This window comes from Castanea sativa, chromosome 1, assembly GCF_040712315.1.
Source record: "Castanea sativa cultivar Marrone di Chiusa Pesio chromosome 1, ASM4071231v1".
NCBI lineage: Eukaryota > Viridiplantae > Streptophyta > Magnoliopsida > Fagales > Fagaceae > Castanea > Castanea sativa.
The window spans coordinates 61,102,934-61,116,048 of NC_134013.1; the positions used below are offsets into that span (position 1 = coordinate 61,102,934).

General features: G+C 35.4%; 2 protein-coding genes across 3 annotated transcripts; one reads left to right on the top strand and one right to left on the bottom strand.

Annotated features, from left to right (window-relative positions):
- Positions 1–901: 901 nt before the first annotated feature.
- LOC142608989 (uncharacterized) lies at positions 902–4,888 on the bottom strand. 2 transcript variants are annotated; one of them, XM_075780646.1, is made up of 6 exons: positions 4,825–4,888; positions 4,127–4,386; positions 3,817–3,999; positions 2,279–2,760; positions 1,996–2,107; positions 902–1,904 (listed from the first exon to the last, which is right to left on the bottom strand). In XM_075780646.1, the coding sequence occupies exons 2-4, from the start codon at positions 4,334–4,336 to the stop codon at positions 2,482–2,484; spliced, it is 672 nt and encodes a 223-aa protein (XP_075636761.1). In that variant the 5' UTR covers positions 4,337–4,386; positions 4,825–4,888; the 3' UTR covers positions 902–1,904; positions 1,996–2,107; positions 2,279–2,481. The 2 variants fall into 2 exon arrangements, with proteins under 2 accessions (XP_075636761.1, XP_075636754.1); XM_075780639.1 differs by lacking the exon at positions 4,825–4,888 and having other exon boundaries at positions 4,127–4,554.
- Positions 4,889–8,827: 3,939 nt separating this feature from the next.
- LOC142644268 (histidine biosynthesis bifunctional protein hisIE, chloroplastic-like) lies at positions 8,828–12,882 on the top strand. The gene is made up of 5 exons (XM_075818916.1): positions 8,828–9,054; positions 11,451–11,696; positions 11,793–11,888; positions 11,999–12,150; positions 12,333–12,882. The coding sequence occupies exons 1-5, from the start codon at positions 8,887–8,889 to the stop codon at positions 12,535–12,537; spliced, it is 867 nt and encodes a 288-aa protein (XP_075675031.1). The 5' UTR covers positions 8,828–8,886; the 3' UTR covers positions 12,538–12,882.
- Positions 12,883–13,115: the final 233 nt, after the last annotated feature.

A 13,115-nucleotide genomic window follows, 5' to 3' on the forward strand; every position in this document is an offset into this window, starting at 1 on the left:
TGCACTGATTTATTTATTTTATTTTATTTTTAAGTAGGAAGAGGCAATAGTCCCTATAAATACATTGATACGTAGCTTTGATGCGTAAGATAGTTAAAGACAAAAGCATTCCAAAAAAAAAAAAAAAAAACGAAAAGAAAAGAAAAGAAAAAAACTGTGTAGTTAAGTGCATTAGCGTGAGAGCACTGGTGGGAGCATTAGGGATTTGGGTTAGTTTAAGTTTGTGCTTTTATGAAAATAGTTTGGAAGAAATTTTATGATCTTTATAATTGATAGTGGATTTTTTGTTGGATCGTAAGCTTGAAACTAGTTGGATTATGTTAAATATCTTGGTCGGATTGTCATTTTAATTTTTTGTTAGTGTAAAATGCACTAATTTTTTGTTACGGTAAAATGTACTTCTGCTAATCCTAAACCACAATAATAATTTTTTTTTTCGAGAAGAAAATCACAATAATATATATATATTTATTTATTTATTTGGAGAAACTCACAATAATAGTTAATTGTGAAAAGAGTTTGTTTGTTTTTGTTTTACAATGAATCTCACATGTGGCGTTTGGGTCAGCTTATTGGGCCATGGTTTGGGCCACCCTCCTCTGGAGTTAGATAGCCCAATGGCACATATTTGGTCAAGAATTTAAAAAGATTTGGTTTTTTTTTGGCAAGTTTAATTCTGGAATAATATAGGAAAAATAGCAGATGCAAGGATAAGTTGATGCTCACTTCGATTTTTCTGACTTTGTGAGTGCTGCTCTGTCTCAGACTCAGTGCTGTGGTTTTTGTGTATGTGTGTGTGGATTGTTTCCCCTGTTTTTGGTGGTCCAAAAGACTCTTTGTAAGATTGTTTTGTTTCTTTAATCCCACTGAATTACCAAAAAAGAGAAAAAAGGAAAAAAAAGAGAAAGCACATTGGTCTGAGAATAGTGTTATACAAGCGTTTATTAATTTGGAAAAAAAAAAACTTGAGCTATAAGCGTTTCTGCTCGGAGAGAAAAGGGGAAGGGACACATCAATCTACACTACTAAGTGGCACTATCTACATTTTTCTATATTAGCATCATGTCATATTTTAAATTGTTTTAAAGGTTAATACAAAATCACTTCCGAAGCTTACTTCTTACCAACTCTAGCCCTGCCATGATTGCATTTTGCATTTGCTCCCTCTGCTGACAGAATTTCAGTTGATGAAGCTTCAGTGCCTCTTCTGCTTCCTCATATGCAGCCTGCAAACTCTTTTGGGACTCCAACATATTCCTAGAAATCTCACTCGAACGATCCTCTAGCTCCTTTGTCTCAGCCTCACAACTGGACAACTGATTCTCAATTCGAAGAAGCAAATCTTTGACACAGGAAGCCTCTTCACGAAGTGATTTAAGGCGACGATTGGAGGCTGTTAAAGCAGTTTCTGTCTCACCATGGATGTGAGAAATATCATCATACCTAACTTTCTCACTATGATACCGTTCAATCAATGCATGCAAAGATTGTTCCTGGTTGACTGACTTTTCTTTGTCAGCTAGTGATGATGCACAGACAATGAATTTCTTCACTAGCTCATGAAAAGGTGCATGATTGATTAATAGAATATCCAAAACATTAAAAGTTGATTCCGCTTCCTGTGCCATGGACTTTAGATGGGCAAGAAGCTTATTTTGGACATCCAACACTGTCTGCTCAAGAACCTCCATGTTTAACGTTGTTATTCTGCCTTCTAACATAGCAGGAGGACTCCTGGCAATTGGCATTTCCAGAGAAACATCACACAAAGCCTGAGCACCCTGACCGGATATTTGTGATGATGGCCCATCTTAAAGGACTATGAGGCAGGTAACTAAAGCATTCATAATTAGACACATTTTTATCTTGAGGAACGAACATGGGATCAAATGACGGGAAAACACCTATAAAAATAATGAATTTGGAGTCATAACCAAAGGTGAAAGGAAAAAAAAAAAAAAAACCCAAAGAAATGGAGCGTAAGACCACACTTACAGCAAAAGAAACACCGTGGTAGCTAGGAGAGCTGATAAACATCGAGGAGGAGGAAAAGCAAGCTGGCCCAGCCAACCCGGAATATGACGACCTAAGATTTGATTGCTATAATCTGTCATTTAAAAAAGAAGAAGAAGAAATAAAGATTAAAACAAGAGACAAGGGTGTGGCAAGTTAGCTAAAATAAAAAGCAGCAAGAGAAACAGCTAATATAAGATAAGATTCTATTTTGGCCATCAAGTATAAAATACAGATAGATAAATGGATATACACAAGAAAATACCCGCAGTAGATGTGTCTCCAGCATCAGTAATCTGCCTCCAGAACTCTGCCTGTCGGCGACGAATCTGAGACGGAGACCGTAGATGGGAAATTACCAGTGATTTCTTCATAATGGGACTCCTTGACTCAGCCTCCAGCATAACTAGGCCTTGGAGATTTGAAGAGGACTCGATACACTTTGAGGGGGATTTATCTGAGCTTTCATCACATTACCCCCCTCTCCATGAGGGGTTCTTGTTCTTTCCCAAAAAGTTCACGTGCATGCGCGACAGTTGGGAAATGTTGAGGACTTTCCATCTCCAGTGAATCAAACTTCATCCTTTTTGGATTCTCAATGCTTGAATCACCCAAGTCAATATCGAGCGGATGTTTTCTCAAAGTAGTCTTTGCACATATTTCATGTTTGCTTTCATCTGCAATATCATTCACTGTGGTAATTTCTTGAGTATCCTCCCATTGGAGGAAACAACAAGCTCCAAAACCCTGTCTCAAAGCCACAGTCCATTAATCAGATATCAACTAACACACAAAAAAAAAAACAGAAAATCCAAGATTTTAAAATGCTACAAAAGGATACACAGGCGGCTCTCCTGAAATGCCACCATTGGATCAACCTCTATCCAATTACTCAGTTTATTTTAATCTGTCTTAGTTTAAGGACAAGTTGATGCATCTGTAGTTGGAACTGAACAAGATCATATAATTGGCCCATATATTTTACAAAATTTAATGCCAAAATTAAAATTATCAAAGTACCACACGTTTTGCATTTTGCATACTGAGAGAACTTATATCACAAAATATTGCTTTATGATTTATAAGATGATTGAATTCCAGTTTGTGCAAATGCGTACCCTATGCCTAAGCTTGCTGGTGGATCAATGGAAATGTGTGTTAAATGAAAAATACAGCTATGAGCACAAGAAGCATTCACATTTCCATTATATAGCATGTTAATAAGTCACAGGTATTGCAAGAAGGATTAATCAAGCCATCAACAATATACCAGCTGTTCTTGATCTTGAGCTTCCCTTTTTGGCATAAAAAATTTATCTTGTCATCAAGTACATAAGACATGAGTGTCATTGATAAATGAATCAAATACTATCAAATGATTCAATTGTTTGAAGCAAATGAAATTCTATGACAAGTGCCAACCAGAAAGATAGAACATGAAACAAACCACATTTAAGCATCCCGCACGCATATTTTGTTGTACCAATACAAATGACACGCCATGGCAAAGAAAGACCCAAATTTAGTGTGACTTATATGAGTTGGTGAACTTATTTAAGGATTCAGTGCTTAAATCAATATTTTCTGTGCAAGTTATATATTTGAGCAACTACACTCTTCAAAATTAGGAGCTTTGTACACTGGGTACGAGTGCGACCATATGATATAGTCAAGCAACCACACACAAGAATCCAGAAATTATAAATTAGCTACAAGAATTATGTTAAAGAACCACCACGTACGTACATACAACTTCAAATTGGAATCTAATTAAGGAAATCCAAAGTAACAATGAGGACATACCCTTGGGACTCGACAAACAAAGCAGGTTCGACCCGCATTTGGGCTCCTATTCAGCATAATTCTTTTAGAAACTCCCGCTTCACATAAACACTTAGGATACGGATACACACCTTCAGGAGGAGACTTGCTAGTTTCACCAGTTGTCACTTCGTCACACCACTTAAAAAACCCACATTTATTACCCTACATTATTATACCAAAGTAAAGCAAAAAAAAAAAAAAAAAAAAACAGTCAGAAAGTAGTGGAAATTGAAAAGAGAGAGAGAGAGAGAGAGAGAGAGAGAGAGAGAGAGAGTGTGTTTGATCTTACTTTAATGCCAGGGCAAGTGAAAAACTTTCTGCCGGGGTTCTTGTCGGTACGGGAAACCCGAACAAGACAGAATCCGAGGCCACATGGGCAGCGAAAGAGGGGGAGATCAAGACCGTTGGAGAAGGAGGTGGAGGGCTGAGATTTCTTGAGAGGGCAATCTCTGGCCCAGTGGCCTTGCTGGCGGCAATGGAAGCAAGTGTCCCTTTGCATTCTCTGTGAAAGTGAGAGTGCAAAGTTTTGTTGGGATGGTGGTGGAGTTACTGGAGTAGAAGCAGAAGCACCAAGCTCAGTTTGAGTTTGAGAGATCATCATGGTTTTAACAACGTGATATGAAGATTATTGAAAGCAAAAGGTTTTATTAAGAAAGAAACAGACAGCAGTTGCTAGAGAGAGTGATGGTGCATGAAACAAGCTTCGACTTAGCTTAACTTAAGGCTTAAGGCTTACGGCATACACTTATTTTTACCTCCCAGTGATATAGTTCCTTTATTCGGATTCAGATCTTCTAGAGTTTCTAGGGTACTCTACCAGTAAAGTTCATTAATAAAATAATATTCTTGAAATAATAAAATAATATTGTAAACAAAACAATTAAGATGTAAATATAAAGCAGGTTCGACCCGCATTTGGGCTCCTATTCAGCATAATTCTTTTAAAAACTCCCGCTTCACATGAACACTTAGGATACGGATACACACCTTCAGGAGGAGACTTGCTAGTTTCACCAGTTGTCACTTCGTCACACCACTTAAAAAACCCACATTTATTACCCTACATTATTATACCAAAGTAAAGCAAAAAAAAAAAAAAAAAACAGTCAGAAAGTAGTGGAAATTGAAAAGAGAGAGAGAGAGAGAGAGAGAGAGAGTGTCTGATCTTACTTTAATGCCAGGGCAAGTGAAAAACTTTCTGCCGGGGTTCTTGTCGGTACGGGAAACCCGAACAAGACAGAATCCGAGGTCACATGGGCAGCGAAAGAGGGGGAGATCAAGACCGTTGGAGAAGGAGGTGGAGGGCTGAGATTTCTTGAGAGGGCAATCTCTGGCCCAGTGGCCTTGCTGGCGGCAATGGAAGCAAGTGTCCCTTTGCATTCTCTGTGAAAGTGAGAGTGCAAAGTTTTGTTGGGATGGTGGTGGAGTTACTGGAGTAGAAGCAGAAGCACCAAGCTCAGTTTGAGTTTGAGAGATCATCATGGTTTTAACAACGTGATATGAAGATTATTGAAAGCAAAAGGTTTTATTAAGAAAGAAACAGACAGCAGTTGCTAGAGAGAGTGATGGTGCATGAAACAAGCTTCGACTTAGCTTAACTTAAGGCTTAAGGCTTACGGCATACACTTATTTTTACCTCCTAGTAATATAGCTCCTTTATTCTAAATCATCTTTGTAACTTATCTCACAAAAAAGTCGGATATAAATATAAAATTGTATTGGGTTTTACTTTAAAAAAGAAAAAAAGAAAAAAAAACTTTTTCGATAATTTTTTTTTTTTTAATTTTCAATAAAAACTTTCATAAAATGTGACCTAATAACTGGCTCAATTGTATTTTGGAAAAATCCCCCTAAGTTCATTTCATTATCATATTAACAAAGATGACGTGGATGACAATTTTGGGTTTTGATTTGGTGCTCTTCCTTCATTTGCACCCTCAGCTTTCTCCATCATCAAAAATTCAAAATAGTATCCCTCCACTCTTGAGCGATGTTGTTTGGGTTTTAAATTGATGTTAGGCATTTATTTTATTTTTAAAAATTCATTGTAGCTTTTTTTCTTTAATTTTTAAAACTAACAAAACTTAAGCTATTATATATCATTTTTGAGGTGTGCGTTTTGGACAGAAGGATTAAATTGAAATCACGTTAAAGTTAAAAGGATTGAAATGAAGTGAAAAAAAAAAAAAAATTAGAGGATTGAATTATAATAGAATCAATATTAGCCGTGCTAAAAAAATAAAAATAAATAAAGAAGCAACTTTGGGAAAGCGGAAAGGTAACAACGTAATATGAAGATTATTGAAAGCAAAAGGTTTTATAAAGAAAGAAACAGACATCAGTTGCTAGAGAAAGTGATGGTGCATGAAACAAGCTTCGACTTAGCTTAAGGCTTACGGCATACACTTTTTCTAGTTTATTATTACAATTAGGGATTTTTTTTCTTCTTCTAAATAACCAAATTTCTTAAACAATTTCATTAGTTAGCAAAATTTTGAAACTATTTAGCAATCTAACAAATCAAGTCTTTTGGACTCGATTTTTCCTTTGAAATCGAGTAAAGAGTGGTCGAGTTCCAGTTTGAAATCGAGTTCAATGAGAACACAAAAAAAAAAAAACCCAGAAATTGAAGAACGAGAACAAAACCCAGAAGCTGAAGAAAACTTGCAAAGAAGAAAACTCAGAAACCTTAAACAAAGAAGAACACAAACTAGCAAGGAAGAAACACAAACCAGCGAGAGGCGACGACAGCGACTGCAGTGACGACAAAGCACTGCAAAGGTGAAACTCTAATTTGTTGTTTTTCTTGTCTGGGTCTTTCAATTTAATGATGCTTTGTTGTTTTTTCTTGTGCTGGTTTGATGTTCGTTGGGTCCGTGGGAAACCATGGAAATCGAGTCTCTGAGAGTCGATTTCTATGGAACTCGACTCTAAATAACTCGATTTAGCATAACGAAATCGAGTTCAAAGAACTCGATTTGTTAGATTCTTAAAAAGTTTTAAAACCTTGCTAACTAATGAAATTATTTAAGAGATTTGGCTATTTTGAAAAAAAAAAAAAAATCCTTACAATTAGCTGTGATATTTTTACCTCCTAGTGATATAGCTCCTTTATTCTAAATCATCCTTTGTAACTTATCTCACAAAAATGTCGGATATAAATATAAAATTGTATTGGGTTTTACTTAAAAAAAAAAAAAACCTTTTTCGATAATTTCTTTTTTTAATTTTCAATAAAAACTTTCATAAAATGACCTAACAACTGGACTCAATTGTATTTTGGAAAAATCCTCCTAAGTTCATTTCATTATCATATTAACAAAGATGACGTGGATGACAATTTTGGGTTTTGATTTGGTGCTCTTCCTTCATTTGCACCCTCAGCTTTCTCCATCATCAAAAATTCAAAATAGTATCCCTCCACTCTTGAGCGATGTTGTTTGGGTTTTAAATTGATGTTAGGCATTTATTTTATTTTTAAAAATTCATTGTAGCTTTTTTTCTTTAATTTTTAAAACTAACAAAACTTAAGCTATTATATATCATTTTTGAGGAGTGCGGTTTGGACAGAAGGATTAAATTAAAAACAGGTTAAAGGTAAAAGGATTGAAATGAAGTGAAAAAAAAAAAAAACAGTTAGAGGATTGAATTATAAGATAATCAATATTAGCCGTGCTAAAAAATAATACAATTTTGACGCATCAAAAAGTTATTTTTATCTATTTTAATATATTATTTTACAATTTACCTACATTAGATATTCTATTATTCCATACAATACATTAAAACAATATATACAACCCATTAAAATAACCTTAAAAAACTCTTACAATATAAATAAATAAATAAATACAAAACCTACTGCACTAATCCACCAAATTGAAAACCTCCACCACCACTACATTCCACCACAACTGTAAACCCACTGCCACTTAAAACTAACCAATCACCATTGATCACTGTAACCAAAACTCGAAATCAATTCAACCAACCCTCGTGGCTGTAACCACAACCCACCAAAATTAGCCCACCACAACTCATAAAAAGAAAAATCATAGCCAAAAAAAAAAAAAAAAACCTCCACAACCACTGCAATAACAACTGGCTAATTGAGAGAGATCTAAAGATGATAGGTCTGAATGACGTGGTGAATGGCATGGCAAGTTTGACAATGCTACAAGCTTAGCAGAATGGTATCGTAGCAAATGTCAAAATTATTTGGCATTTGGAACATCTCATGTTGGTGGGTTTTTGGTGTTTTGTGTGCTAAATGCTAAAAAATTAGCATTTGTCACACTTGGAGTGTGTTTAGCTCAAAATTAAAAAGCCAACTTATTTTACTATTCAACTTATTTTTGCTACTATTTATAGGTTCTATTACACTTTTTGATATTATTCATAGGTCTCATTATACTGTTTCAGCTAACTTTTACATTTATCTACAGTATTTTTAGCAAAAAATTTTCAGTTTTAGCAAAATAAACAGATCTCAAACAGACTCTTGGTGTGCATTTGGGATGAACTGAATTTTTAAGCTTATCTCAACTTTAAACTTATTTTTGCTACTATTAATGAGTCTCACTACACTTAATGGTACTATTTATGGGTTTCACTGCACAATTCAGCTAATTTTTACCTTTATTTACAACACTTTTAATAAAAAAAAATTTCAATTTGAGCTAAATAAACTATTCCCAAACGGATACTGATATCAATGCTTTTACATGCCAAAATTAAATGGTATAATTTGTAATTTTTTTAATATATTAATTTACTTTGGTAGTGTGTCAGTGGTTTCTAAATTCTAAATTAGATTTACATAACACATGTACATTTAAATTATGTTAGAGTAAAATTTTCATTATATATACCTACAAAAATATAAATATAAAAACTAAATTCACAACAACCAAAAAAAAAAAGGAAGGTATTTTCACCTCAATTTAATTCATGGTGACATTTTATATTTCCAGGATGGCCCGGAACTAATGTGAAAAGAGGCATTGAGAGCTAACATATTTTTTGTTGGGGGGGGGGGGGTGTTCTATAATGGCGGTGTCATATTTTCTGTGCCCTCAATCTCTGAGAGTGTCCTCTGGATCCCGTCTTTGCATTTCCCATAGTGGTTACAGTTGGGACATCAATAAGAAGAAGACCCATCATCTTGTTTATGCTTCCACTAATAAACAAGGGAAAGGTCTTTGTCTTGAATCTAAGGTATTCTACTAAAATAATCTAAAGTTATTGCCACTAATGTGCTTGTTGTTTTGCTTGAGTGTTTGTTTTGTTATTCATTTGGACCGTTCAATTGTGATTATCTATTGTGTGCATTGGTTGATGCTGTAAGGACTGAATCAATAATTTGATCTTCCAGGTATCAACATAGTATCAAAAGCCAATTGTTTTCAAAAAGCATCTTTCTAGTACACTCTACTATTTCCCCATTTCTTTATTAGCTTAGCTTAGTTATATAAAGCATGTGCATGTGTGTGTGTGGGGGGAATAAAGTCTGGAAATAAGACTTTCTCCAAAAAAAAAAAAGTCTAAAAATAAGAATGTGGCAATTTAATACGGAAGAAATGTGTTGCAAATGATAGGATTTGAATTTACAGTGGTGTCTTTGCAATTATGGTTATGATTTGATATTCTAAGAAGCATTGACACGGACACAGACACAACATGAGACACACCGATTCTTGAAATTTTAGGACTCGACATGGTGGGGATACAAAAATTTATTGGCTTTTGATATTATGTTAAGAGTGGTGTTAGAGTCTTAGAGATGTGAAAAAAAAAAAAAAAAAACTGACTGAGACCCTTGGCATAAATTGTCTACTAGAAGGCACTAGTAATCGTACCCAACTAATCTCTATTTTATCTTCTCTCAAATTTGTGTTGGTGAAGTTAATGGGGGAGAAAACCCTGTCAGGCCTTCACAACATCATTATCTATATAATAATGAAAGCTCAAGATTTAACCAGCCATAGTCAGGTGTCTACTGTGGCCATTATGGACTAATGGTAGGTACTGTTACGTGTCTGGAAAACAAAATAGGGAGAAGGAAATCTGATGGCTGGGTTTCCCATTCATCTAATAAACATCTCTTGAAGATGTCCATTGTTGCCTGATTAGATGCTTTATATCATTACTCAAGCTACATCTGGACTCCATACTTAAGAATAAAAAAAACTGGAGCTCACATTCCGACCTCCACTTTCCCTCCTGCCCTCGAAGACAATCATTTTCAGCCAACTCTATTCTACTCCTCCTCTCTCCTCCTCTCTCCCCCTCCATCCAAGCTGGCCAATAATTACATCTGTATCCATGCTTAGTTGCATACCTAAAGGTATTATGCACGTATAATGCATCTCTATAGGTGTGTGCACTTGCTCCAGCACACATGCATGCACATTACTACGCCTTTAGTGTTGCTTGAGCCAGCAGGCCCTGCACCCTCTGATTACAGACTGTTTGACATCTTGTTTTCTGTTAAAGTCAACCACACATGTTTAAGTTTCTATTATGGTCATAGTGGTATGGACCTTCACATTTATGGCAAAGGGAAGAAAGATAATACTATTTAAGAATCATGTTCCCGATTTCTCTGTTGTATTTCTCTTGTGGTGTTCATGGTGGCCTGATAATCAACATTTATTGATTATGTGAGCTACATATGGGCTCTTGATTTCAATATTGTTGTTGATGTTGGAAAGGAACTTTTATATGAACTTCAGCTTTGTGGGACACCATAAACTTTCAAGTTTCAATTACATAATTACTTGTACAAGTAGCAACTGGTTTCACTTTTTTCCTCTTTTGTTCATTCTCCCCCCTCTCTGCACTCCCCTGCCCCCCTTGATTGCATCGATGCTTAACCCATGCTTCTTATTTTCTTTTGAATAAACCGTTCTGATAATTCTCATAGGCTTCATCTTATGCAAATCGTGCAGTATACTATTTCATCTTATGGTGAAGCCATAATTACTAAGATTTGGATTATTCAAGTTTAAATGCTCCCTTTGTAGTGAAGACATAATTATAAAAATTGAATTTTATGGCCCTCTTCCCTTTTTCCTTTTATCACTGTATTTTAACTCTACAAACATTCTCTCTCTGGTTTGTGATGAGTGCAACAATCTTTGCTAGATCTTGGCATCTTGGTTTTAATTAATTGTTGGGATGGTATGTAAATATTAAGATAATATGTCAACAAAATCATAAGCTTAGGTAAGCTGGCTGAGTTCTCCCCCCCCCCCCCGGCAGGGGGTGGGCCTTCTGTCAATGGTTTGAGATTTGTGAAAAAATCGATTATATTTGTGATAGTTGGAGCTATTTAAGGCCACACCCATAGTTGCAGTTTAATATGACAGGAAAGGAAGCCTTTAAAGTACTAATGACACCTAAATCTGAAATGTTATCCCTTATCTATCTATCATTTTTTTTTTCTTGATTCAACTTTATGTTCACATGGTTTGTAATATGAAAGGTGGTGCCTTAATCTGTTTTAATTTATTTCTTGGTTCTATTATATTTTCATGCATTCTTTAGTCTCTTTAAGGACTGAAATTTTGCATTTACAAATAAACTGGGAGTGTAATCAAATAGTATTTCAGTTTCAGACATTGTTAGACAGTGTAAAATGGGATGACAAAGGTTTGGCGGTGGCAATAGCTCAAAATGTTGATACAGGAGCCATATTAATGCAAGGCGTTGCAAACCGAGATGCAGTTGCTACAGCCATTTCCTCTCAGAAGGCAACATTCTATAGCAGATCACGGTCAATGTTGTGGACAAAGGGAGAGACCTCAAACAATTTCATCAATATTCATGATATTTTTTTTGATTGTGATTGTGACTCTGTATGTTTTGAAGGCTTCTACTTGGAAAATTTTAGCTCATTTGTATTTTTCTTCTTCTTAGATTTCATTCAACTTTAACTCACAAATATTTGTCAGATAATCTACCTAGGGAAGCCTGATGGGCCTACCTGCCACACAGGGTCAGAAACTTGTTATTATACATCAGTTTTTGATTTAAAAGAACATCAACAGGTTTTTTCCTTCAATCAAATTTGATAAGCAATGCTAACACATCTATTCTCTGCATTACTCCAAACATAATTTAGCAAGATTTTAAAAGTAATTCGGACCATTTTTTGCAGGTTGGAGGAGATAAGTTGGCACTAAGCACTTTGTACTCATTAGAGTCAACAATCTCCCAACACAAAACAGAATTAGCAGCAGAACAAAATGGAAAACCCTCGTGGACAAAACGATTGTTACTTGATAATAAACTTATGTGCTCAAAAATCAGGTAGTATGGATTTTATTGGACTGTCGATTGATTTTAGTGGATACTCTCTTTGCTTTAGTCAAATAATAAAGAATGTGTCAGAGAAGAAATCTTCAATAAATCAAAGAGAATTATCTGTATGAGGGGTATGTGTTTGTGTCTGTGTTTTGACTTGAGATTTTTATGTGAACTTTCATTTCCAGGGAGGAAGCAGATGAGTTGTGTCGAACATTGGAGGAGAATGAAGATAAGTCACGTACTGCCTCAGAGATGGCGGATGTCCTCTATCATGCCATGGTTCTTTTGGCAAGTAAAGATGTGAAAATAGAAGATGTTATGCAAGTTCTTCGGCAGAGATTTTCTCAGTCAGGTGTCGAGGAAAAGAGAGGTCGAATATCTCAAGGCTAGGCATGGGCGCATAGGCTGCTTACTCTGTACATATTTACCTTCATATTGCAGCTTCCAAAACCATAGTAATGGGTAATTATGATATATGCATGATCAATTGTAGTCCAGTTTGAGTGACGTGGGACTAGCATTATTCTAGCTCTTGAATACCCCAGTCTAGCTGTTGTACTCTGGGAACTGTTTTAGCTCTGGATGACTTTGTTTTAGCCTTTTTGGTAAAGACACAAATTTGTTGCAACTATTTTCCTTTGGAATCGATCTGAATTATTGTTTTGGGAATGTATTCATATTGCTGTTAACTTATTTGTATTTGATTGTGAATGAATAGAATTTTAAATCGGGAAATATTAGCTACCACCCAGCTTTTGTAGCAGCATGGTGATTAAACATTGTTGAAAAAGAAGTCTGTACAAGTACTGACTACTTCATTAATGGGCATTTGCTCCATTGATTTTGAAAGTACTTTGACTGCATAAGTGGAGTGTAGCATTACTGATTTATATATTTAAGGGAAAAGAACAAGAGAGAAGAAAAAAAAGGGGGGAGGGGGAGAGTTACGGCTCATGAGCCAAATATAA

Excerpts from the sequence above, each read along its gene's own strand:
- LOC142608989 (XM_075780639.1), bottom strand. The coding sequence starts at position 4,438 with ATGATGATCTCTCAAACTCAAACTGAGCTTGGTGCTTCTGCTTCTACT. Across the intron at positions 4,000-4,126 it reads TCACTTGCCCTGGCATTAAA|GGTAATAAATGTGGGTTTTT; the intron begins GTAAGATCAAAC and ends ATAATAATGTAG. Across the intron at positions 2,761-3,816 it reads TTGTTTGTCGAGTCCCAAGG|GGTTTTGGAGCTTGTTGTTT; the intron begins GTATGTCCTCAT and ends GCTTTGAGACAG.
- LOC142644268 (XM_075818916.1), top strand. The coding sequence starts at position 8,887 with ATGGCGGTGTCATATTTTCTGTGCCCTCAATCTCTGAGAGTGTCCTCT. Across the intron at positions 9,055-11,450 it reads GTCTTTGTCTTGAATCTAAG|TTTCAGACATTGTTAGACAG; the intron begins GTATTCTACTAA and ends ATAGTATTTCAG. Across the intron at positions 11,697-11,792 it reads TTGATTGTGATTGTGACTCT|ATAATCTACCTAGGGAAGCC; the intron begins GTATGTTTTGAA and ends AATATTTGTCAG.